The sequence below is a fragment of the Antrostomus carolinensis genome, unplaced genomic scaffold, assembly GCF_000700745.2.
Source record: "Antrostomus carolinensis isolate BGI_N321 unplaced genomic scaffold, ASM70074v2 scaffold36478, whole genome shotgun sequence".
Lineage (NCBI taxonomy): Eukaryota > Metazoa > Chordata > Aves > Caprimulgiformes > Caprimulgidae > Antrostomus > Antrostomus carolinensis.
The window spans coordinates 2955-28393 of record NW_010332939.1 but is presented as its reverse complement, the minus strand read 5'-3'; the positions used below and the strand labels follow the sequence as shown (position 1 = coordinate 28393).

At 51.3% G+C, this 25439-nt stretch overlaps 1 protein-coding gene across 1 annotated transcript; it reads right to left on the bottom strand.

Annotated features, from left to right (window-relative positions):
• Nucleotides 1-5355: 5355 nt before the first annotated feature.
• LOC104517945 (dual oxidase 2) lies at nucleotides 5356-24586 on the bottom strand. The gene is made up of 33 exons (XM_029086417.1): nucleotides 24538-24586; nucleotides 23801-23884; nucleotides 22144-22308; nucleotides 20894-21081; nucleotides 19379-19580; nucleotides 18634-18800; nucleotides 18489-18549; nucleotides 18314-18410; nucleotides 18033-18120; nucleotides 17573-17675; nucleotides 17083-17246; nucleotides 16485-16651; nucleotides 16169-16293; nucleotides 14686-14823; nucleotides 14268-14381; nucleotides 13440-13642; nucleotides 12999-13184; nucleotides 12351-12576; nucleotides 11624-11717; nucleotides 11210-11385; nucleotides 10888-10954; nucleotides 10313-10408; nucleotides 9288-9466; nucleotides 8239-8469; nucleotides 7915-8014; nucleotides 7748-7797; nucleotides 7492-7619; nucleotides 7140-7293; nucleotides 6769-7001; nucleotides 6448-6606; nucleotides 6132-6287; nucleotides 5919-6047; nucleotides 5356-5478 (listed from the first exon to the last, which is right to left on the bottom strand). The coding sequence occupies exons 1-33, from the start codon at nucleotides 24584-24586 to the stop codon at nucleotides 5356-5358; spliced, it is 4602 nt and encodes a 1533-aa protein (XP_028942250.1).
• Nucleotides 24587-25439: the final 853 nt, after the last annotated feature.

Sequence of the window (25439 nt, the reverse complement as noted above, 5' to 3'; positions counted from 1 at the left end):
CCACTCCTCCCCAAGCCTGTTGTGCTGCTGGAGGTTGTTATGGCCAAAGTGCAAACCCAGTATTTCATGCAGCATTTGGCCCAAAGAAAGGGAAAGACTCAATAAACCCTTCCTCTGCTGCAAGCAAGCAAACCAAAATGTAAAAAAAAATAAAATAATGATTAACATTTATGCCTTCAACTCTTATGCCTGGTAGAAAGGGAAGACCAGGTGCTGGGAATGTTTTGGAAGAGAATGACTGGTCCACAAGTGTGCTGGCTCAGGACATGACAGGGAGGAACACACAACTTTTAGCTACTTCATCCTTTTGTGCTGGGAGATCCCTATAACCCTTTGTGCTGGGAGATCTCTAAGCAGCAGCTTGGCCTGGCCCTGACCCTACATACCGCTTTGTGAAAAACTGTCTGCCTCTGGCATCAACCTTCCTACCTGTTCTATTGTCCATTTTGTGGCAAAGGATATGGGGAATCTTAATTCTGGGCAAAGTGTCTAAATCCCAAACGCCAAGTCGTGCATACCCAACCTTGCTGGTGGTGGCCAGCCCTGCTCTCCTTGCTCATCATGGAAGGAAATCACATCATCAGTCTTGTTGGAGATCAGCAAATGCTGGGATAAGCAAGAGCATTGTTTAGTTTTCATCATTTTTCTGGAGCTGAAGATACGTCTGGAGCCAGTCTGAAGGTGTATGTACTCTCTGCAGAGAACTGAACTGCATTATTCATGGACAGGCAGGTCTTTGAGTGTACTGAAAGCTGGCCTTGTCCTGAAGGCAAGAGAAGCTCAACTGTCCCCTCTTCGATCTTGTACTCCTTGGGTAGGGCTTGAGATCCAGCATTGCAGGTTGGGAGCCTGGTTTCTGCTCTGTTTCGAGCTGTAGTTTCTTGCTAGCAGAGCAAGAATCTTTGCTTAATCTGTAGAAGTTGTTTTCCATGAAGGATTTATGAGATGTAGTCAAGCTCCTTCTTAAAATGAAGAAATGTCTTTAAGTTGGCAGTTTGGGAATTAGATTAGCTGCTGCAACCCTTTGTATCCCCATCTCTCTAATTGGGCCCGCTCAGATAGAGTAGCAAGGCAATCAGATTGAGTAGCAAGGCAATCAGATTGAGTCAGTCTCTGCCAAAGAAGAGGTTGGAAGCTGACTAAGGCTTTTCCTTTGTTCTCCCTGCACTGAGTCTGTGTGTTTGAACTCCACAGTGATCAGTCTGCAAGCAAGGAGGCTGGGCGAGAGGAGAGCAACGCACAGCATTTTTGGTTTCCATTTGATGCTTCAGATGTGTAGTTGTTTCCTGTGATTTTCACCCGCCTCTTGTGGGTGAAGCGCAGCCAGCTGTCTGTGAGTAGCAGTGCCTGCCTTCTTGGTGCTCAAAGGCAGTTGGCTTGTCCCATCTCCCAATTCTGATGCTTGAGTTTGCCCCTCCAGAAGATTGTTTGCGGGCAAAACTCTCCTTGGTTGCCTGGGCTGAGGAAATCACTCTAATGAAATCAGGCTCCTCTGTGCTCTTTCCTTGGGGCTCCAAACTGGTGATGGCTCTTACCTCCTGCTCTCCATTTCCCTTGTAGGTGGCCTGTGGCAATTGCCATGCTCGCATCCAAGCGGATCAATGTCAAGCCCTTGGTGACACACCGCTTTCCCCTGGAAAAGGCTCTTGAGGCGTTCGAAACCACCAAGAGGGGCGAGGGGGTAAAAGTCATGCTGAAGTGTGACCCCACCGACCACAACCCCTGAGATGCTGTGGTGCCCGGCCCTCTCCCCTGTTACACTGCCTGCTTAAGATGCGGAGCATGAGGCCACAGGAGGCTGATGCATGGCTGTTGCGTGTTGACACAGTCACCTTATGCAGGCACTGCTTTGTAATAGAGCTAGAAAATCAGATGATAATGAGGGTGAATGACACTGAGGGACACACCGTTAAACAGGTAACTACAAATGGAGAACCAATAGGGAATAGTTTGAATCAAAACACTGCTGTTTGGTTAGAGATGATGGTTTGCACAGTTGGCTCTTCTCTGGCAGACCCTATGCACAGAAGAGCCTGAGTGTCTCTGCGTGTGCTGGGCAGAGCCACCTGCATGACATGGGTAAAGTGAGGACAGAGATGCTGGTGCTCCACCTTCCTGCCCCAGCACTTCCCTGGGGCTGTACTTGCCACAGCTCTTCCCACATGACAATCCCTCAACACAGGATAGCCCTACGTGAATATTCCACCTTCCAGCCACACCTTCCCTTGGGATGCTCAGGGACTGTAACAGCCTGTGGAACAAAGCCTGGTCCGCCTCTGAGGGAATCATCTTCAGATTGTTCTCTCCATGCTCTTTGCAAATAGCAAACCACAGGCCCAGAGCTCAGAGCCTGGGACCTTTTTGAAGAAGCTAGTCTGGAGGCCAGCTGGGACCATATCTACTGTGTCATCTACCCCTGTGGGGCAGAAGGACCACTGCAGAGTACTCTGAAGGTGTTTGCAGGGACACTGCTCTGTCTCTGGCTGAGACCTCAGAGAGCCCTGTCCTTATGTGGCTCCCAAGGAAGGGCTGCTGTTGTGGGGCACAGCTTGCTTTTAGCATGGAGGGAAGCGCTGGTGAGAAGTATGGGGACAGCATCACTCAAAGGTTTTACCACTGCAAATGAGTTGTAACTTTTCAGGGATATGGGGCCTGCCTGCTGATTTTGTGAGCCATGAACAAGGTACTAGTGAGGTAGCAGGTTGCAGATAACAAAATCTAATCTTTGATTAGTCATGTTAATTTTAGTACTGGGAGATCAGTCCTTTTCTTGGGCCGGTACTGAACTTCCCTCAATAAATGCTACCCTACCTGATGTGTCTGTGTCCATTGCAGCGTTGGGTGGGTGGTGTGAAGGACTATGTGACTTTTGGCCTTGGGACCATGCAGACCGCTGGGCTGTTGGACTGCTGGGTCTTGCCAGGCTTCGGGTGAGCTCAGTGCTGGCAGGACCATGAAACCTTGAACTGCACACAGATCAAAGCTTGTATTTGTTGCAGAGGTGCGTAAAGTTCCTCCTGGCAGAGGTAGAAGCTTGCAAGTCTACACTGTGATTTACACCAGGACCTAACCCAGGGGAACTTTCTGTAGCCAGAAGGAGAAGCAGTCAAAGGACTGCTCAGAGTAAACTGGGCTGTTAATGAGTCAGCCTGAGCAGGTAAAACTTACCCAGGAGCCTGGCCCCATCATCAGATGTGGTGGTAGCAGAGCCTGTCCATGAATTGCTAAAACGCATCTTGCTGAACAGTGTGTAGTGCCCAGGGCAAGAGAAGGCTGCCCAGCTTTCAGCAGTGGGGTGTGAGCTGAGGCTTCTTGCTGAGCCCTGGGGCTCTCCTGGCCTCCAGCTTAGGCCCGGAGGTGGTACTTAGGGACATGGTTTAGAGGTGGAATTGGCAGTGTTAGGTTTATGGTTGGACTTGGTGAACTTAAAGGTCTTTTCCAACCACTACGATTCTGTGATTCTCTGACTCCCTTGCCTGGGAGAGCCCCATTGGCATGGCTGGGGGCCCACTGGCCATCACAAGAACCTGTTATTACTGGGAAATGGAGACCTGCTCCCTGTGGTCTTGGGGGGCTGTTTTAACACCCCGAGGGCTGAAGCTATTATCACAGAATCATAGTGGTTGGAAAAGACCTTTAAGATCATCAAGTCCAATCGTTAACCCAACACTGACAAGTCCTGTCCCATCCCTTTACCCTCCTTGTAACCACTGGAGGCTGCTGAGCATCTCTCAAGCAGTTTCTGTCACAGATGAAAAGGCAAGGAAGCCCAATAAAAAAAAAAAAAAAAAAAAAAGGGAGTGGATCTGCTAATATGGTGGACCTCAGATACCCCATTAACACAGAGGAACAAAGCTGGTGATGATAAACATCTGCAAGGGCATGTCTGTACTCTGGTGCCCTGTACAGAGGGATCTTGACAGTGCTCTAAGTATCTTCTGAAGATCCATAACATGGTTTGTACCATGGAGCGAGCTGCCCTGGTGGTAGCCACAGTTTGTCTCTTCCTTTCTACATTCCCTGGAAGGAAGCCACTCATCCCTCACCAGGCACCACTGGTGATAAGGACATAGAATCATAGAATCAGAATGATAGCGGTTGGAAAAGACCTTTAAGATCATCGAGTCCAACCATAAATCCAACACTACTAAGTCCACCTCTAAACCATGTCCCTGAGCACCTCGTCTACCTGTCTACCAGGGAAGGGGACTCCGCCACCTCCCTGGGCAGCCTGTTCCAATGCCTGACTATCCTTTTGGTGAAGAAGTTTTTCTGAAAACACTTCCCACAGTTCAGCCTCTTTGTGTTGCTTGGCTCCCACACCAGGTCTTGCTGGGCACATTGCCACTGTGGTGGCATTGCTGGAGGTGCTGGGTCTGGTAGGACACAGTCTATGGGGCTCTGCCTGGGCTCAAACCTGTATCCCCTCTTCCACCCCATGTACATCACCAGTGCAGGGGAAACTCACTTCTGTTTAACCTATTTCCCGGTGGGCTGGTGGAAATACTCTGTGAGAGGAGCAAGGCCAGCACTATGCCACAAGTATTACAAGTCTCCAGGAGACCCAGCTATAGAAGGCAAGAAAGTATTTTAAAACTTCAATCATCAGCTTTATTTAAGCTCATTCACAGCCTGCGAGAGCGGCAGCCCAGTGACACAAAGCCAGACATTAGTTAAACAAGCACAAATAATCCCTGATCAAAAGATGGTCATGCTGCTGAAAGAAGCCAAGGCAAACACAAAGGCCCTACACACACCCAGGGAAGTCTTGAGTGCGAATGAGGCATCACAAACAGGTGCATTAGGAAAGCTGAGCTTGTTTCAAGGAGAGGGATGGTGGGGAGCTCTCTAGCTCCTCACCCCATGTGTGTGCCACCCAGATCTTGGGGCAAAGTGCTGTGAATTTAGGTTGTGCAGGAACCAAGCTGTTCCCCAGAGCTGACATTCCCTGAGCCACCTGGCAGAGCACGAGCTCTGTCTTGTGGGATTAAGGTGGCAGAGCTGGGCTTAATTCAAACACTGGGTTTTCTGTACTGGGACATGCCAGCCCAACCCTGGGCGCTGGGCTGCAGGAGTGTGTGGATGGTGGGAGGATGCCTTGGGCTCAGGGGTTCACACTAGGGCTGTGTGGGACAGTGCTGGGATGGCAACGCTTTACTGGTGCGCTGCATGCTGGTCTCAGCTCTGAGGGTCTCAGTATCCATGCTGTCAGCCATGGATGGCTTTCTCCTGGAGATGATGGTGGGTAAGAGCCCAGGACCATGACCACCCAAAGCATTGCCATACAGGTGCTGGGGTTGAACACACATTTCCAATGAAGACTGCAGCCCGAGGGTGAAGTGGCCTGGGGTAGTGTCAGAAATTCTCATAGTGATGTGCAAAGTAGGTCTGGTCCTTCTTGTTCACCTGACGACAAGCCTTTTCCACACTCTTCGTCATCCCGGGTGGGCCACAGCTGAACACTCCAATCTTCTGAACCTGGGGAAGGAGGGACCTGAAGGGGTCAAACCCAAAAGCACCAGCTCTTCCCCCAGCCCAGCCCCCCTTGCCCTCTGGCAGCTTTGGGCATGGATGCTAGCCAAGCAGTCTGTACCAGCCTGAGAAAGCTTTTGGGGAGGTTGTCCCCATGGAGCTGCTGGGGCTGTGAAGGAAGGATGGGATCCCCCAGGGTGTCTGCCAGCAATGGGCAGTGTCTGCAGCTGGGGTCACAACATAGCGGGGCATGTTGGGCTGGTACGGGACATTGCTAACTCTTGCAGTTCATCCTAGCTCTGAAGGGAAAGTGGGGTTCACGCCCCTTCTGCCTTGCCTTTGGTGTGGATGCCACCAAGGTCTTCAGGGCCTTGGGGACAGGCTGGGACCAGTCCTCCACACTGGCTGGTGGATGCCCCTCCTCCCATCCCCAGCCAGACACTGACCTCGGGGTGCACCTCCTGCAGTGAGTTGAAGAAGGGTACAAAGGGAGGGCGCCCAAAATGGGTGATGGACCGCAGCCCCGTGAACAGACTCTTGTTCAGCACCTTCTGGAAGTGCCGCTCGCAGATGTACTGGAAGAGAGATCAGTGCACGTCAGATGGCCCAACATGGCCCACCACGCCATGGTACCCTCCTTGGCAGGTGGCCAGACTCACCAGCATGGTAGTACGCAGATCGAACTTCTCAGCCAGCTGTGTGATGTAGATGTGCACAGAGACCAAGTCATTCCTGTCTGCCTCCTCCACCTCATGGATGATGTCTGCCAACCACTCAAACTGCCGCTGTGTGCGTGTCACCCAGATGAAGTAGATCTGTAGTACATGGGGATGAGGCTCAGAGTGAGGACAACACTTTATGCATGTCCACAGGTCTCCTTCCCAGATGGATCATGGAGGATTTTACCCCCAAAATGTCCATCAGCAGCAGAAGGCATCTGGAGAGGGCTCTTGTCTTCCAGATGCTTCCTCTTACCTTCTTACACAGCAGCTTGGAGCTTATGGATGACTTGAAGACCAGGTCCTTGAGGATGGATGCGAAGGGCGTCACCCCAATGCCTCCGCCCACCAGCACCGACACCTCAAACTTGTTCCACTCCTGATGGCCCTCCCCAAAGGGCCCGTCCAGATAGAGCTGGAAGGGAGCCAGCCATCAGCAGAGCATCTCCTGCCTCTGCTTGCCCACATCTTAGCTGCCTTCAAGGCTGGAGAAGCACCTCAGGCTAGGCACAACCCATTGCCAAGATGCTCTTGGGCTCAGATGTCCCTGTCCCTGGAGAGGGAGTGTGGGGCTCACCTTGGGCAGCTTGCCGATCAGTGCCAGGCTCTCTGGGGAGTAGATCTCCCGCAGGCGGGTGGTCCAAGGCCCCACAGCCCGGATGTGCAGACTCAGTGTGTCCTCATGTGGTGCTGAAGTCAGGGTGAAGGGGTGGTACTCGGTAGTGCCCAGGGCCATGCAGGCAATGCGCACCCACTGCCCGGACTTGTAGTCAAAGTCCTGTGGCCTCTGGAACTGGAGGTGGGTGACACCTGCGGGAGGTCAGGGATGGGGACTTCATCAAGGTGGAAGCATTGAGTAGTGGAGGTTCCTCCATTGCTGCAGCCCTGGATGCTCTTGTAAGGAGCCTGGACTGAGCTGGTGCCATGTGGCCAGGGATGTTGTGGTACCTGAGGGCAGGAGCTCGGCTTTCACCACACTGATCTCCACCTTCTTCCTGCTCAGGCTGAGCAGCTTGTCCGCACTGTAGATGAGAGCTGGGATGATGAAGTAGATGTAGAAGCGGGGCTGCTGGATCAGCGCGTAGCTGCCATGGATGATGACCTGGGCAGGGAGCAGCCCCCATCAGCACGACAAGCCATCACTCTGTGGCTGATTTGGTGGCAGCTCAGCAGAGTGAGCTGGGATTGGGGCCACCAGCTCCTGTGGGACAACCCCAGCTATTTCACCTCACCACCTGTGCTGACCCATGGGCTTGTGGTGCATTGGCACCACCCCTCCCTCCCAGCCCAAATGCTTTACCAGGACGTAGAGCAGCACGTAGAAGTGGTGGGTGATCCAGAAGCCCTGGAAGCTGACGCGTCGGAAGTGGTGGGTGGCAAACACGTACATAACAGCCAGGATCATGAGCAGCAGCACTCCTGTCATGCCTATGAGAAGAGGGGTTGAGAGGTCCTGGGGAGGATCATAGCAGCCCCATAGGGGCTCCACCTGGGCTGGTCAGAGAGCTGTCTATCCTGGACATGGGCATGCAGATCTGCCTGCTAGGTGGTCTCACCTGGAATAGTCTGGAAGAACCACCAGTAATACTTCTGTGGGAGCTGTGACCTGGAGAGGGACAAGAGAATGCACCATGAAGCAGTCAGAGCAAACTCCTGGTTTCCACTTTCATTCCTGTCCATATCCAGAACATTCTGTCTGGACCATGCTTTGAATTTCACCTACCCATCATTGGTAAAGACACTGGAAAAGAGGCAGGACAACACGCTGAGAGGCATGACTGAAAAGATGTAGACGTTCACCACATGACCTGCAGTGTGGAGCACTGTAAGAGACAGAAACCCAAAGAGAAAAGCTGTGAATGGAGGTGTGGCAGACCCTGCTGGTGTGCCCAGCAATTCCTTCTTTTCTCTGGGTCAAAGTGTCTATGTCTCTGCAGGCTCCATACAGGTCTTCAAGCTTCTGCTTGGTCCTGCTGTGCAATGATGGGCTGGTCTTCCTGCTTTAACCGTGGTTTGTGGGCAACACATCACCCAGCATCCCACCTACCTGAGAAAATGAGGGCTGCCATGGCAACCCAGCGGTGGAAGTCCACCGCAGCATCAAAGGGGATGTAGTGATTGAGGAAGGTCTCCCGCAGGACAGTGATGAGGTTGCGGCACATGGTAAGCAGGATGTAGGAGTACATGAAGGAGATGCAGGCAGCCGATCCCCGGGAGATGATGATCCCCACAAAGGTGGTCTGTGCAATTCCAGTGCTGGGGGACGCGAAGGCGTAGTCTGGGGAGAGAGAGCAGAGCATCAATGTGCTTGGCACTGAGGGCCATGACCCTTCCTGCAAAAACGGGACAGCCATCTGCATGGGTCTACCAAGTAAAGGTCGCTAGGGATGGGGCTGCTGGGTGACAGGATCTCCTTGGAGGTCAAAGACCTCCTCTGCCAGGCACTGTGACACTGCACCTTGGTACTGTGTCCTCAGTTGGGCATAGCAATATGAGCAGTGTCAACAAACTGCAACAAGTCCGTTGGAGGCCACCAGGATGAGTGGGATCTGGAGGAGGTCATACAGGGGAAAGGCTGAGGGAAATGGGCTTGTTCAGGCTGGAGGAGATGGGTCACAGAGGACCTTGTGGCTGTCTGCAACTGCTTAATGGGTGTTACAGAAGGGAGAGAGCCAAACTCTTTCTCAGAGGTGCACAGTGAAAGGCAATGGCATGAGTTTCACTGAAGGAAATTCAGGTTTGATGTAAAATAAAAACTCTTCACAGGGAGGATGGTAAAAAACTAGCACAGGCCCAACGAGGTGGTGGGATCTCCAGCCTTGGAGCTCTTCAAACTTTCTCTAGACAAGGCCTTCAGCAGCCTGATTCAGCTTTGAAATTGGCCTTGCTCTGTGCAGGGCATTGGATCAGACTCCTCCAGAGGTCTCTTCCAACCTGAGTAATCCTTTGGTTATTCCAGGGGAGGACCAACGCTGTTGGCCAAAGCTGTGCCAGGACCTTTCACACCCCAGCATGCCCCATGCAACCAGCAGTTTTGAGGACCCAAGCCCACGCACCCCTCTGTATCTGGGGCAGCAGGGTTGGATGGGCACTCACAGTAGGCTCTCTCCACGAACACGGCAGCAGTGATGGCAGAGAAGAGGACCACACAGACAATATGGCGCCGGTAATTCTCAACGAAGCGCTTGAACTCCTGGATCTTGTGCTGAACTTTGTTCCGTTCGTACTTCTTTCGTTGCGCTTCAGTGTACAAATGCAGTTGGTACTGATTCACCCTGGACAATATAAGAGGCCTGGTGTAATTTCAAGGTTTAACCAGCAAGGTATGGCTTAGGGCCATGCTGCCCAGATTTGGGTCTTCATCCCTGTACAGTACTGTGTGACAGCAGTGACCTGAAGAGCACAGTGTCAGAGGTTGATCTCAGGTCACCTCGCAGTCTACATGCTTTTGAAAACTGATAGTGATTCATAAATGAAACCATAGTTAAGAACTGTAAAAGATCATTTTCATAGTAATATTCAACCCTCCAAACTGATCCCTGGGTAGGGGAAAGTCCTGGGAGCTATTAAGGTGAATCAGGATATTCTGGCCATGGATAACAACCACTTTATTGTTTCCTTGTAGGAATATTTTCTTCTGCCACAGCAGTGAGGACCAGAGTGTCTCCTACAGCTCTTGCAGGCAGCCCATGGGTGAACCAGCAGCGTGCCAAGAAGCAGAGGAGCATAGGCAGGACCTGCCAGGAAAATCCCCTCCCTGTGGGCAAGGCTTACACTCCAAAACCTACTATTCTGGGCTCTGGAGTTGGCCACTTTATTTTTTTTATTTTTTTTTTGTTATAGAGGCACATCACCCAGACTCAGCTACAGCACCATCCCCACCAAGACAGAGCTGTTCCCATAGCTCCTCCGCCAGTGAGGGGCTGTGATGTGCCTGGCCAGGCTGGGGTATCTCCTGCAGGGATGGTCTCACATCCCTTCCCTACATTGCACCACCGTCATGGGGGCGCTGGCTCCTTGCAGCACTGCCATTTGACCAGAGGGCTACCCAGTCTGGCACAGAGACATGAGAAACATCAAGAACCTAAGAAGAGCGCTTGGTGAGGAGAGGCCATACTCACTTTCTACCTGGTCTCTTCCTCAGTTCTTGCCCTTCTCGCTCTGCATAGTGGCTCACAGTGTCCAGGTTTGGGTCTTTCTCCTCTTCTGAGACGGTTCTGTTGGAAATAAAGCTATGTCTAGCCCAAAGCTGTACTTGCAGGAAGAGCTTGCAAAAATTTTCCCCGTTTCTCTACTTTCCATCTCAGGCTCAACTGAGGTGTCCAGCTCTTTCCTGCAAGCCTGCTTGTGTTAACTTTGCATGGTACATGAGCTGGATTAATTCCAAGATAACCCATATCTCTGAAAAGTGAGGTAGGACTCCCATCCTCACATAGTAGACACCATGGGGGCTCTACAGGAGCGAGGTTTGCAAACTCCTGCCTGCCTGGGTGCCAGGAGAGGAGGGCAGCAGTCCCACCACAGTGTCCAGCTTGCTCACATGCATGTCGCAGCATGGTTGTCCTCTTCCCCAGCACTTGGCATGTGAACACCCAGTGGGAGCACTTATTGGAGGGGCTGAAGTGAAAGATGAATGTGCATCAGGGTAGAAAGAGAAGAAATAACAGCAGCAGCAAGACTACGGAAGAGAGCTTACCCTTTCGGCTCTTTTTTTATGAAGGAGACGCGGTTGTGCAGGTTTTGCTTAAGCACCTCAGGGACACCTTTGAGGAGCCAAAAGGACAAACAGCTGTTTAGAGTGTGCAAGATGCAATGGACAAGGTTTAGGCATTTCCCCTGAGCAGGGTTGTGCTGATCTGAGCTGATCCAAATGGATCACACATGGAGTGACAGCTGATGCCCCATTACTACAGTTGGATTGGAGATTGATGGGACTATTTTGGAGCTATGTATTGGGTGCTACCCATTGCTTCCAGCCCTGCAGAGCCTGGGGTGACCCAGTGCTCCTGCCCACTGACCTTTGATGCAGAGCTGGGTAAAACGAAGCTCACTGTCATGGTCCCGCAGCATGTAGTGGAAATCCTCCCATGTCAGTTCATCTCTGTCTTGAAACCCTGAGGCCCGAAACATGGACTCGGTCACCTGCTCTGCCTGTTCTCTTGACAGGCAGTTGTTGGAGATCTCAATGAAGGACCTGAAGCAAGGAGGGGATATGGGAACTTTAGAGGACCACAGCTTAAGTCCTTCAAATAACACAGGACAGAGCCCCAGGCCAGTTTCATGGGAGAAATGGGCTCGTGGTTGTGGGTGTTGAGCCCATGGACTCTCATATAGCACCCTTGGGGAGTGAGGCACAGAAACTGGGAGCTGCTTTTGAGGACATCTATGTTTACAGACATTGTGAAAACATCTAGAGAGGTGAGGAGAAGTACCTGAGCATCCTCAGAAACTCCTCCTTGGAGAGGAACCCATTCTCATCAATGTCATACATCCTGAACATCACCTTGGACTTCTCCTCTGGAGACCCTGGTGGGGAGGGAGAGAGGAAAAGTAAGAACCAGATCCTATTTTCATCAACAAAGGTGCTTTCGAACATTGAGAGTCTGGGCCTGCAGCAGTGAAGCTCCACTGAGCTCTGAAGAGACTGAAAGCACACCGCTGATCGCAGCTTGAATAGCGACAATGTGAATAGCGTGCCGCCCTTCCACTTGACTTTCTCAAGTGCAAAGTGAAAGATTACACTTTTTTTCTTGTGCATTATTTTGCAAACTAAAAATGTACTTTTGCACAGCAATGATTTTTCTGGGAGCTGCTTTGATTGTATCTGGCATTCACCACCTTCACCCATGAATCCACCTCTCCAGTGGTCATTTAGGGAGGATTAGATATGATATCAAATACAGTTACTATCATCTCTCAAAGACAGGATGCATGGTCCATTCAGGAGACAGGGCAGACTTGTCTATGATGGTGAAAGATAGCTCCCCTCATGAACAATCTTTCAGAAAATTAATTTCATCTTCACTGCCCCATAACTCAAGTCGAAGGCAATTTTAGTCTGTGGGAGTGTCTACAGATTGACCTGCTGGTGGTGTTGCCAGAGCTTAGAAACAGGACAGAGGGGAACAGATTAAGACACTAACCAGCTCCTGCTCCCACCTTTCATGAAGACCACCAAGATGTCCAGGAATTCCCGGAAGGAGATGTAGCCATTGCCATCTTTGTCAGCCAGGGAGAACATGGAGTCCACAAACATGGAGTGGGCTTTGAGACCCAGGGCCTCAGCAAACTCAGCCCGGCTCAGCTCACATGTTAGAGACTCCTTTGCCTTCTGTGAAGACTCAAAGTTGAGCTCTCCGGCATCAGACCTGTCGATTTCCAGCACCTGCAAGTTGGGTCCCACAAAATAAATCCTATGAGTGCTGGTGGAGCAGGAGGCTGGTGTTCACTTTGACCTATTGCAGAAAGACTGGTGGCTCCTCTGGCACAAAACTCATGGCAGATACCATGGGGAAGTCCCATGTCTCTCCTACAGAATGTGCTTTCACAATAAACACCACCGACCATTACAGAGACCTCAGTTACCTCCTCCAAAAGTCTCTTTGCAACTTTAGACGCTTATATCACCACAACAGAACTCCCTTTGTCCTCTGCAAGGGAAAATGTCCTTTGGTCCTGAAAGTATTGGCAGCTTCCTTGTGCATGGCTTACCACCTCATATGCAGAGCAACAGCAGCAACAATCATTGCTTAATCAATACAGAAATACCTTCCTTCATGCATCAGAGCCCACTACACCTCTACATACCTGAGCAAACAAGTGCCTGAAGAAAGTCTCCAGAATTTGTTTTCTCTGCTCCTGGGTGACTGCCCGTTTCATCAGGCTCTGCTCCTTCATCTCAGACATCTGCAAATCAAGACCACTCTCCTCCAAGTAGCCTTGTAGCTTCCTAATGAAGTTGCTCCTCTCTGCCTCCTCGCTAAAAAGCAGCACCTGCAAAAGACCCCACCGAATGGCTGTAAGCAGCAGAGGCTCTGTTGGGACGTGAGTGCTGCTGCTCTTCACTGCAGTGGTAGCTTCATGGTATGAGCTGGACCTGGCGTTTCTCAGGAAGTCACAGGCACCCTTCAGGGACCTATGCTACTCGCAGCACCCAGGCCTGAGTGGTGCAGGGTGTACGTCGCCAGCAGCAGAGGACTGTGGAGGGTCCAGGGGAAGGTGTCATACCCCAGGCCTCATGGCACTCACCAGGTCATACTCCTTGGGGCTCTTCAGGAGCAGAGCTTTGTTCCCTTTGTTGCTGGAGAGTATTACCTCCACCCTTTGATGGGCTTTCAGGCTGATGTTCCGGAGCACAGACCCTCTACCATCCAGTACTTTGAGCACTTTGTCAGCTTGGAGCTGAATGTAGACAGGAGAGCTGTCTGTCTTGACACCATGCCACTCCATGGCTAATGGGAGAGAGCACAGGACTCAGTTGGAAAGGCACCTCTAGGTTCCTATTCACCCTAGCACCTCCTTTCTGAAATGCAGTTTGGGAGTGATTTCATGACCAGACACATGTTAAGGGAAAAATTATCATCTCCCAACTGCAGAGCTCAAGCGCATGGACACAGGGGGAGTAAGGACCATGGAACTGGGTGGCAGGATTTTTCCAGTGTCCAGAGCAAGGAGATACAGTCCCTGTCCTGGAGCTACCGGTGCAATTGCTCTACATAGCTTTCTTTCAGGTAAGGTGTGATCTGGAGAGGATTGGAATTAGAGGGTCTTAGGATGACTCAGATTGGAATGAACTCAGGTTGGAAGGGTCTCTTGCTCAACCTTCTGCCCAAAGTAGGACTAGGTACAGAGTCAGACCAGGCTGCTCAAGGCTTTGTCTGGTCAGTTCTTGGGTAGGATGGAGACTGCACAACCTCTCTGGGCTACTTGCTTCACTGCTTGACTATCATCCTGGGGAAACAGTTTCTCCTTACATCCAGTTTGGATGTAAGCTCCAAGCCAAACCCTGCCTTGATATGTGTGCTGACTTCAGCAGCACCACCAGACACCATCACAGGATTGACAGTGCCACCTCACCAGATACTGCCTCGCCAGACACCTCCCTCTGCACACTCGAGCTCTGCTTCTTCTGCAGCTTCTTGAAATCTCTCTTGCGGAGAACAGCAACGATCCAGGCAACAAACAGAGTCACTGGGGACACATGGGAGAAGGAGCATGAGATATCACGAAGCTCCTTCCCACTTTGACAGCATCACCTGTGAGACTGGGGTGGACAGGGGGTTGTTTCTTCCCTCTCACCCCCAGTTCAATGCTGCTTGGATTTATTTAATGGAGGGCTGCTCCCTTGTGGTGCCCGAGGACCCCGCCACCTCAGGAGGAGGACCTCAGGAGTGACCAAGAATCAGCAGCTCCTGCTGGGAGGTGCTTGGTCCATGGGCACTCAGCTCCTTTCTGTGGTAGAAGAGGAGATGGGTAAAGAAATGGAGTGGCAAACCTAAAGGCAGACAGCAGAGGACAACAATGATGATCCCAAAGCCTGCACCGCTGCCTTTGAAGTAGTCCAGCACCATCATGGGCGTGCAGTTGGCCAGATGTTGAGCTGTCAGCTGCTGGGGCTGGGGGCATGGGTCCCCTGCATGGAGGGAGAGACTAAGTGAGTGTCATGGACCTTTTACTCATCTAATTTCCACCATCCCCAGGAACCTCTGCATGAAGATGCTGGTGGGGTTCATTGCCAAGTGACCCAGGGAGCACTGCAAAACTGGGATGCTCAAGTTAAACTCCAGATCTTTGGGGACAACCCTTGTTTTTGGGTTGAACATTGCTTCCACAGCAAACCAAATGCAGAACTGGACTCGAGTGCTCTGGGGGTTCAGCACCATCACCTCTCCTGATGGGATAGGCTGAGCAAGAAGCACCCTGGGTCATGTCAAATTTGGGCTCAAAGCTTCTGCTCATCTGGATGCTACAAGTCCAGGAAGTCATGTCAAGGAAACCAAAATGTCTTGCAAGGGTTGGAATGTGCACCAAAAAAAAAAAAAAAAAAAGCTTTTGATAAATAGGAAGGGTGGGGCAAGATCCCAAGAGGAAAAGGATTACTGTTGTGTTTGGCCACACCTCACCCTGAGCATGGCAACAGAACTCTGTTTGGGTCTTGGCAGGAAGAGGAAAGCTCATTTACAGGACAGCACAGGAGGGCACCAGGGGGAGGGTTGCACATCAACACAGGACTAGGCTACTCCTAGCCTTCTGGGAAACTAAATCATGCTGGGACACACACTCTGAGCTCTCCCCAAGCTGAAAACTGGCTGCCCCAGTTCATGTTGCTATTGCAACCACATCTACAGGAAAACCTGGCCAACCTTTCCAGTAGCGCTGATTAACCAACAACTCCATTGGCAGAGCACCCGGGCAGGAGTGGGCATTGCAGTACAGCACCCAGGGCATATTCAGGGGTGGATGCAATAAAAGGCAAAAGTAGGCAACATAACGCAGTTACAGTACGCAAAGTTTAACTCATCTGCCAGCTTTTCGTGTCGCTTAGGTTTAGCCTGCACACCTGTGCGTGCTTGTACATAGAAGGAGCTAGAAGACATGTCAATGGGGAGGATGACAGCGTTGGGTAGGCAGAGGCTGTTTTAACCCCAGCACGACCTTCCAGGACATCAATTGCACTTTTGTAACTGGAGATCCTCACAGGACTCATGCAATGCACATGCCTGGACTTCAGCCCACTTTCAACATCAGTGCTGCCCACCTTGCTTACAAGCAACCCTTGCATTTTGCATGCATTTTGCTGGCTTAGGGGCATAGCAGGTGTCAGGCTTGAGAAACTGCCAGCCCGATGCTTTCCCTGCATCACTGAGTCACCAGCTGTGTCACTGAGTCACTGGCTGTGTCACCGAGATGGATCTGCTTTCCTCCCAAACTTGCTGGTAGTTTGCTCCCTGCACCCTGTCATTGTACAAAGCACTCACCCTCATTCCAGACAAACACATGGGGCTGGAGCTGGAAGTCTGTGGGGTCTGCGTAGATGACAGCAGCCAGGACGTCGTGGAAGGTAGTGTTACGGATCTCCCTGGTTTCCTCTGCTGTGAACAGCCTGGGGAAAAAGATGTGGAGCCAAGTGGTGGCCATGGGTGTCACTGGCTGGCAGCAGGAGGGATTGACTCCCTGCACTGTTTTAGGAACCGAGGAAGCTGGAGGATGTTTTTTCCTCCAGACCCAGTTTTTGTGTGATACTGGGGCTTGCAGAGCAGTGAGCAGCCTGCCTGATGGGGAAGAGGCATTTACCCATTCTTGGTGTTTTCGAACCAAAATCTGTCGCCATCACGCAGACGCACAAACTGGTCCAGGATGATGGCCCTGAAGAGGGACCCGTCAGCCTCCAGCATGCCTCCAGGAAGCAGCTCCAGCCTAGCTGTATTGTTGGCATACAAGGCAGCGACCTTCTCCAGGACCTGGCCAGAAAGCCCGATGGCATACATGTGAGCAGAGAGATCCTGCCAGGGCACCAGAAAGTGTTGGCAAGCCTCAAGCAGTGCAAGGAACATGCATTTCCCAGGCATCACACACCCGTGGGCTGGGAGGATGCTCAGCCCCATGCATCCTTGAGCTAATAGCCTGGACTTGAGCAACTAAGTGTCACCCAGAACATCTCAGCTCCAGAAGGAGCCGAGCACCCAGCAGCACAGGAGCTTAGCACCAAGGCAAGATATATTTATTCATACCATGTAATGACACCCCAATGCAACAGCCCCACAGGCATGAAAATAAGCTAGGACAGTAGGACACTGATGTGCCTCTTCCTACTTTGCTGGAGAAGCCAGTTACTGCTTGGACTGCCCCAATGACCTTTGATCCACACACTTTCTGTGCCCAGACCAGTTACCTGTTGTTCCAGGTGTGGGCCAAGGTCTGACCAGTTCTGGAGAGGCTCCAACCCAAATTGCTCCCGGGCTTGGTTATAGGTTGGCAGGCCAAGGTCTCGCCCACGCTGAAGCCAGCTGGCCACGTAGTCAGTGCGGGAGTACTTCAGGGGCCCATACCAGTAATCTGTGGATGGATTTGAAGCCATGGTGATGGCAAGCCAGAGCCAGAGGAGCAACCGCAATTGTCATAGCTGCTGAGCTGGTCTTGTCCCTCTGCCATGGGCCATACTGAACATGGACATGACCTCCATGCTCTTGCCAGGCTGGTCTTATGGAACCATTTAACAAGCCCTGCAGTTTCTCTTCACCTCCATTAACAAGGCTGAAGCTGGTCTAAGTGTGTGGTTGCGTGCTGACAGCAGTGATGATGGGACCTGCCTTCCCACCTCAGCCCCTGCACTGACAGGGTCCCCCACCAACGCACTAGCTGCAGTGCAGAGAAGTGCAGACCTTGGAGATCTTCCACAACAATGTTGTCCTCCTGTTCTGCAATCTGTGAGCTCATCCCCAGCAGGAGGTTGTCCACATCCTCAGCTGACTGCAGCCTGGTGCTCTGAGGGGAGATGGGAAGAGCCGGTGATCCCTTGCAGGACCAAGCACGTGAGGCAGTCCCACACTCCTGAACTGGTGCCCATAGGGGTACAGATCCTGGATATAGTGGGACCAGAAACTTCTTCCAGTCTCATTTTCTCCGTTTCAGCTCAACCTTGAGGTATGAGCCTGCCGCAGCTGAAAGCAGCATCTGAGAATGTCTGGATGGGGAGGATCTCACACCCCTTGGTTGGCTGTAATGCTTGCACTCAGTTTCCCTTTCAGACCCCTGTGTGGTCCTCCGTAAGGTAAAGCAAGGAATGAAGCCCCCCCAGCCAGCCTTCAATGTCCTCAGGGCCCCGTGCTCCCTTCCCCATACCTCTCTGCTCCAGTAGCTGTTGCAGAGCCGCACCGCCGGGAATGAGCCACCAGGGCCAGGCACTTTCTGGAAGTGGCACTTGGGGTTTCTGGAACAGTAGAGAAGGACTGGACCCACAGCCCCAGGCTGGGGCTGCCCCAAGCTGGCAGGGATTGGCAGTCCCAGCAAGGGGCAGGATGTGGGGAAGGGACAGGGACCATCCCCAGCCACCACTCCAGCTCGGACACCCGCTTCCCCGGCATGGTCATCTCTGTCCCAGAGCCCCGTGGGGCTGCTCCTACCTCTTGTAAACACCTGCCGGCACCATGGTGGCCAGGAATTGCCTCGCAGCTGCCACGAACTCTGGTGAGAGGCTGGGGTCCAGGTGCTGCTGGTAACCTGCAGGGCAGCATCCATGGTCCAGCAGCCGGGGCCCACCCCTGCTTCTCTCACACTATGACCCACTATGCACCTCACCTTTGTACTCCGGGACGTGTCTCCCCAGCAGGGTTGGCAGCCACTCGTACAACACAATGCTCTAGGGTACAGCAGAACTGGGTCAGGGCCAGTGCCAGAGAGGATGTCAGGGGTCTCCGCAGAGCCAGGAAGTCCCATCCCTCACCTGGAAAGTGGCAATGACCCGCTTGCGAGTGTGCTGGAAAAGGTCCTCATCAGACCAGGTAGGGTGTGCCTGGGCCAGTGCTGCAGCCAGGTGGTTGTGGTACCGAAACCAAGCAATGCTCTCAGCCTGCAAGAAGTGGTTCTCGTTCCCCCAGGCGCTCCCCAGGTCTGCAAGAGCCACCAGGACCATTAGTGGGAGATGCCACCACTGGGTCTAGCTTTGCCTGTGACTGGAAGAGCACCCCCAGCCCTGTGGCTGCAGTAGCATCTCCTTATCCCCTTACCCTTCCTTCTTCCCCAGGGAGAGAAGCAGCCTGAGAGAGCAAGAAGCAGCAGTGGGCCCCCAGCACAGACCAAAGGTCGGGCAGGAGAGGAATGCAAAGCAAGCTGAACAGGTTTTTATCGGCAGCAGCCCCTTTCCCCAGAGGGCATCACCTCAGATCTGAGGGACCAGCACCTGCTGGTCTCTGCGTGTTGGCTGGGAAATGACCTGTTGCCTCCCAGGGATGTGACACCTTAAGTTCCTGGCATGTCTTTGCTGGGAAGCTTTAACTGGGGCAGGCTTCTTCCCTGAGAAACTGCCTGCTCTCCCATGGGACTCTTGACCCATGTGTTCTGGCTCATCGCACCCCCTGCCCTTTCCCAGGGTCCTGTCTGGGCTCAGCTCCAGGGACCTCCTGCTGCCCCTGCTCACTGTCAGGGATGGAGCCAAGCAGGTGAAAACCCATAGAGGATGCCACCATTACCATAGATCCCCTGGAGACCACCCTGTCCTGTGGATGGATCCAGTGCCTTCCACATGGGAACCCTCCCATCTGTCTCCCTTGGGAGTCGACCATCAGGCCCCGATGCCAGCTGTCCCCTCGAGAAGCTCCTCAGGGCGTCGCTCCAGGAATGCGAGGGGCCGTAGATGGAGCTGCCATCCAGCCAGCCCGTCACCTCGTTGGTCTAGGGCAGGTACAGAGAATGGGCATTAACAGGTGCCGGGATCTCATCAGAAAGGTGCAAAAAGAAGGTCTGAAAAGCCCCAACTCAGCCCTTTTGGTCTTGCAAAGCAGCCATCCCATCCCCTGTTTTAACAAGAGCTATCAGGATACACCAAGAATCTCCATGTAAACTGCAGGAATTAGTGCCAATTACAAGAAAAGACGAGGTACAGATTTTTCAAAAGTATGTTTTGGGTTTTTTTCCCAATTATTTTCAGCTATGCCCAGAAGCAGACATCTGTGAATCCCTACATAGGCAAGACCAGGCTGGAAGGTGAATAAACCCATCTCTGGGGAAATTGGAAACACTGGAACTGTCCCCTCTGGGTAGACCTGTCCTCAGAGAGAGGAGTCCCACCGCCCTGGAAGCATGTTGAGTATCTCCCCTGCCAAATGTTTTAATGAAAACATCCTTTTTAGTGTGAAAGCATTCTGGAGTTTTCATTTTTCTAAGGTTTGAAATACTGCTAAAAACATGACTTGCTAATCTGGTCTCATCATGGTTCATCACATGAAAGGTTGAAGGGGGCATTTTGCTTTGGTGATTTTAATTGAGACGCTTTACAGTGTGAAAGAAAAAGCACATGGGCTTGGGAACACATCCAGCCTCAGCACACACAATACAGAGAAACTGGGGGAAAATCTGGTTTTTTTTTCCAAAATGACTGAAGTGCAGAGAAACTTTACAACTTTATGACAGTACCAGCTCAGTTTTGTGATACATTATTAAAGATAAGAGTTGGTGACTAAAAGAAGTGTGTCATAATTACTGACCTTCTAGAGTGGCACAAGTGTATAAATTGGTTATGGACATTAATTATTCTTGTACTAAAAGGCTCCAGTTATCTCTTGTTTCACCAGATACAGACAGCCCTACCTGTGCTCATTTTGACGGAAGTGATAAAAACTTTCAGACAAGGAAGACTGTGGATTGTTCCTGCTTTACCTCTTCCTCTTCTGCTCCCCATAAACCATGCAAAATACTCAAATTTGCATTAAAATAGATGACACAAACGGATCTGGAGTAGTTGCATTTTCTTTGGCCGAGGAAAGCACCAACCTTTAGCAACCACAAATGTTGCTCCATGTGAACCATGGAGGTTCTGCTTTGGGTTCATGTGCAATTGATTCAAACACTTGAGACACTTATATTTTTAAGGAAATAGTGGTGCTCTCTATTTTTGTAACCACTATCTATCTTGGTTGCTACAGACCCCAGTGTTGGGTGAAGAGGAATTTAGCTAAAAGGCAAAGAGCAAAGGAAACTCTACCTACCTGTTCCCGGGGACTGTTGGGGCTCTGCCCTGTCTCTGTCGCCCACTGGATGCGCTGGAAGGGCAGGACTACATCTCCAGTGCCTGCAGGGTCAAACACGAGGTCTCCAGATGGGATGTAGATGTTCAGGAACTCAGCAGGGCAGCCGGGTTTCTCTATCGCCAGGATGTCTGAGAGCACGTGGAAACCTGCCAGAGACCCAAGCATGGTCAGCAACTGGGAGACCTGCCACCAGCACTTGGAGCAGGACATGATGGTGGGCAGCTGCACTGTACATGGGCTGAGGGGACCACCCTGTGCAGCAAGTGTGGTTTCCTTCCTGCCTGCACTGCTGGTTTGCTCCATGACTTTGAAAAAGTCCCTTTGGGCTGGAGTCCAGATGTGCTGAGCTCCAGTCCACAGAAACAGGGCTCCAAGTGACCCTGACCAGACCTCATGAGTAGGGTAGGGTCATTCAGGGACCAGAGTGGAGAAACTCAGCCAGCAGATGTTCAGAGACCACCAGCAGCTGGACCACCTGCTGGCCACCACTTCACCAGGAGCAAGGCTCTGCATTTATTCACTGTTTCCCTGAGCTTCTCCTTGCCTGTGGCCTTCAAGGCCAATGATTGCTGCTGATGCAGAGCCTGTGGCTGCCATTGCTGCTGGCTCATTTGCACTTTGGTTTGATGGGAAAAGCTAAATGGTACCACACTAGTATCTGCTCCTCCTGTGGCCTGGGGCCAAGCACGCTGGCTTGGGTGTCTGGGGACATGTATGAAACTTCAGCTGTATGAAGAGCTAATTGTCTCATCTTCTTTGATAAGGTCAGCTTGTTTTCTCAATGAGCTGAGTGTATTTCCCAGAGACATATCCCTGGGCTTGGGGATCCACCAAGCTCTTGAGCAACAGCAAATACTGCTCCGACTTGCAGCAGTTCTGCCCAGCAATCACTCATGGTGCTGCTCTTATCACATCTGTCAGGCGTTTTGCAACTGGGTAACTCTACAATTGAAACAAATGAGGAAGTTTTCAAATGACAAATATCAGCATTTGGGGCAATTGCCAAAGGTCACTGAAAATTCATGTGAATTCTATTGGCTGGTCAATACTTCGGTATGGCAATACTCAAGGCTTTATCTTTCGGGTGTGGGCCTGCTATGAAGCAGTGGATGAGGAGCACTCCAACACACAGCCTTGGTGTGCAAGAAACCAACATTTCTCCACCCAAACCAATGTTTTTCCACCTGGTGCCACGCCCCAGCTCTTACCGAAGAAGACAGCGAGCACGGTTGTGTTGCTGCGGGAGGGCAGCCCAGAGGGTCCCCGTGCCACTGCATTGCTGAGCTGGCGAGCGTTGGGCACGTGGGGCTCCTGCAGTGCCTGGTAGACACTGTCCGCATAGTTGGCTGGCAGGAGACGCAGCAACCTGGCACCTGCGGCACCAAAACAACACAGCATGGATCTGTCAGCAACCGACAGATGGGAGATGAAGTAATAGTGGGGTACACTGTGCGAGGGTCCCAGAAGAGAGCAAGAGGATGGCATGGACAGTGGCCAAGAACATGCAAGTTTTGGTACCAACAACCAAAACTTATTGCAACACTGGGGTCTGTTCTCTTAAAACTAGGAGGGATCCTCTATGGGTATGTAAGTGTTCAAGGCCAGGTTGGATGAGGTTTTGTGCAATCTGATCTAATGGAAAGTGTCCCTGCTGATGGCAGGGGGGTTGGAACTGGATGATCTTTAAGGTCCCTTCCAACCCATACTATTCTATGATTCTATGATGATGCCTTCCAGTTGTCCTTCTCTGGTCCATGTGCATCCCTGGAGGTCTGGGGTATTGTGCTCCAGTGGGTAACTTGAGTGATGCTAAGCTGCCCATGTTGACTGTGCAATCCTACACAAGCATGACGATTGCCAACACCATAGGAAACAGGAGAGGGAACAGACAGAGAGGCAGAGAGACAAAGGAGAAGATGAGAGAGAAAGACCCTGACTTCACACCCACTCCCTGTCCTGTAACAGAAAAGCCTGGAGGCAGAAGGTCACTTCTCACTGATGAGCAAGTTCATTTCAAAAGACTGTTCACCCATGTGGTGGGCTTCATTTGCTGGACCTCCCCAGAGATGGGGAAAATCCTGAATTACTGGCTTGATTTCAGGTTTAGTTTCCATATGTTAAGATCTGTTTTATCTGCTCTGGAAAAGGGAGATCTTGTCTGCTGGCTCTTCCTGACAGGCTTTGATGTAACCAAAGGGCTGATGACACACATCTAATGTTGGAGAGCCATTCAGACTCAGAGGAAGCTGTGTAATTGTCATCATGCCTTGTGTCACCATGTAGGTGACCGATCCGGACGGCAGGAAATAGGAGGATTAATAGTCTTTAATATTTTAGATATGATCCTGCCTGATCTGCCCTGGTCCATGCTTGGTGACATCTCCTGCAGGTGGGCCTATGGGCTGGATGTAGGCATGAGAAAGCAGCTCACATGTGGAAAATCCCATGGCTGAAGATGTCTTTTCCCAGCTATGGGATCACTGACCATCACTGAAATGCCTGCTAGAAAGATCTGGGTCCTCTCTACCTTGGATATTTCGAATGGCACCATAAAGGCACAGCCCTGCTCTGGGACTACACCAGTGTGACTTGAAGATGGTGCCTGGGCAGCAGGAAAATTGGCAAGGCCAGGATGTGGGAGACAAAGCTGAGCTGCTCTAATGGGGCATTTAGGTGCATCTAGGGACCTACCTTGAGTGCAAACACCTTGAATGCACCTCTCAGGGCCACGGGAGGTGGCACTGCCTGGTCGCCTTCCTGGTTCAAGCTCAAGTCAGGCTTGCTTTCTCAGTCATAAAGCAAGCCAGATGCCAAAGTGCCAGCTTGCCCTGTCCCACCATCCCCATCCCCAGGCCTGGCACTCACCCACCGAACCACGGCTGTGGTGCAGCAGGTTGTTGTACCAGCCGTCGTAGCGCTGGACCTCCCAGGAGATGTTCTTCTGTGTTCCTGGAAGACACCAAATCCACTTGGTGAGCAGCAAAAAATATGCATGAAACAAACATTTCCATTACAGAAATATATTTTTATTGTGATATTTTCCCATATTCTTTTTGAAACTTTTTGTACAAACATTTTTTTAGAAAAGTTTTACAATCCTTTTGAGGGATAAACAATATCTAAAATTAGAAATTCATGCTTGTGATCCTGAATGTCCCCAAATCAATTTCTGTCCTCCACCAGCCTACTCTTCATTTTCTCCATCTCCCTCATTGTATCAGAAGTCTCTCCTTACTTCTGACTCCAGCAGTGTCCGGGGAGTTATGGAGTTATACTCTCCCCCGTGCATTGTGTATCAGCATCAGCCTTTGTCAATAGGTATATATTTTGTTTCCTTTGTGTTAATTTTTACTGCTTTTGTTACAATACTAGCAAGAAGCTCCAGTTCCTGGTTACAAGCTGGGTACACATATAAACAGCTGCAGGTGAGTCTCCCAACCTGCAGGCAATGCAAGTGCAGCATTTTGCTCCATTTTTTTCTTATCTTCCCACCAACTGACATGTCTCTGATATGATGCCCCATGAGTTAAAGGAAATTCTTCTGAGGGGCAGCAACTACCCCGGATCTCCCCTTGGATCCCCTTCCCTGAAACCATACGTACTCCCCAAGGTCCATGTCACCAACAGAACCACGATCAAACTCAACATCATCTCCACGGTTGCATTGGCCAGTGGGTCTTTGGAAGCAGCAACCTGCAAATGGAGAGGAGAAGGAGGAAGCTGGAGCCGGGCTGAGAACATGCACAGACCATAATATCAGCTCCCTCTTGTGGTTTCTGCTGCCTGGTAAAACCCTGCTGCCATCATCATCCATCAACAGTATCTCCAGATTTGGACTGTAGGAAAATAGCAGGGGGCACGTGAGACCCCATCATCCTTGGAAAACTCTGTCAGGAGGTGCCAACTGGCATGAGAAGACCTTTCTGCTGGAGCAGCACCAGTACCTCTGCCTCGGGGTACCCTAGCCCTAGGTTCACAACGCATCATCTACAGCAGGAAGATGTTAAGCCCTGCCAGCTCTATTACAGAAACATGCTCTTTGGTACAGAAACAAACACATTTCCAGTGGTAATTTCTCTGCATACTTCTTGTCCCATCCAACCAAGATCCAGCTGTGAACATGATGGGAACAGCCTGAGCATGCAGTCAGGCACCTAAGTGTACTAATGCTGCAGTTCAAGACCTCTTGATCACCTCTGGGCTAACTCAATGGCACTCTCTCATGACCGGCCTTTCTGATGAAGTTTCATCATCTTGCTTTCCACAAAAGCCTTGGATCCAGAGCACATTTAATTAGTGGGACCTGAACCTTTAAAACCCTGGCCAACACATGACTGAAGAGAGGGATTCCCAGCCACGGACAGTGAAGGCTACATTTTTTGGTCGTAAATGACACAGTGCTGCTGATGGCTTTCCATGCACAGAATCACAGAATGGTTGAGGTTGGAAGGGAACCCTGAAGGTCATCTAGTCCCACCACCCTGCTCAAGCAGGGACTCCTAGA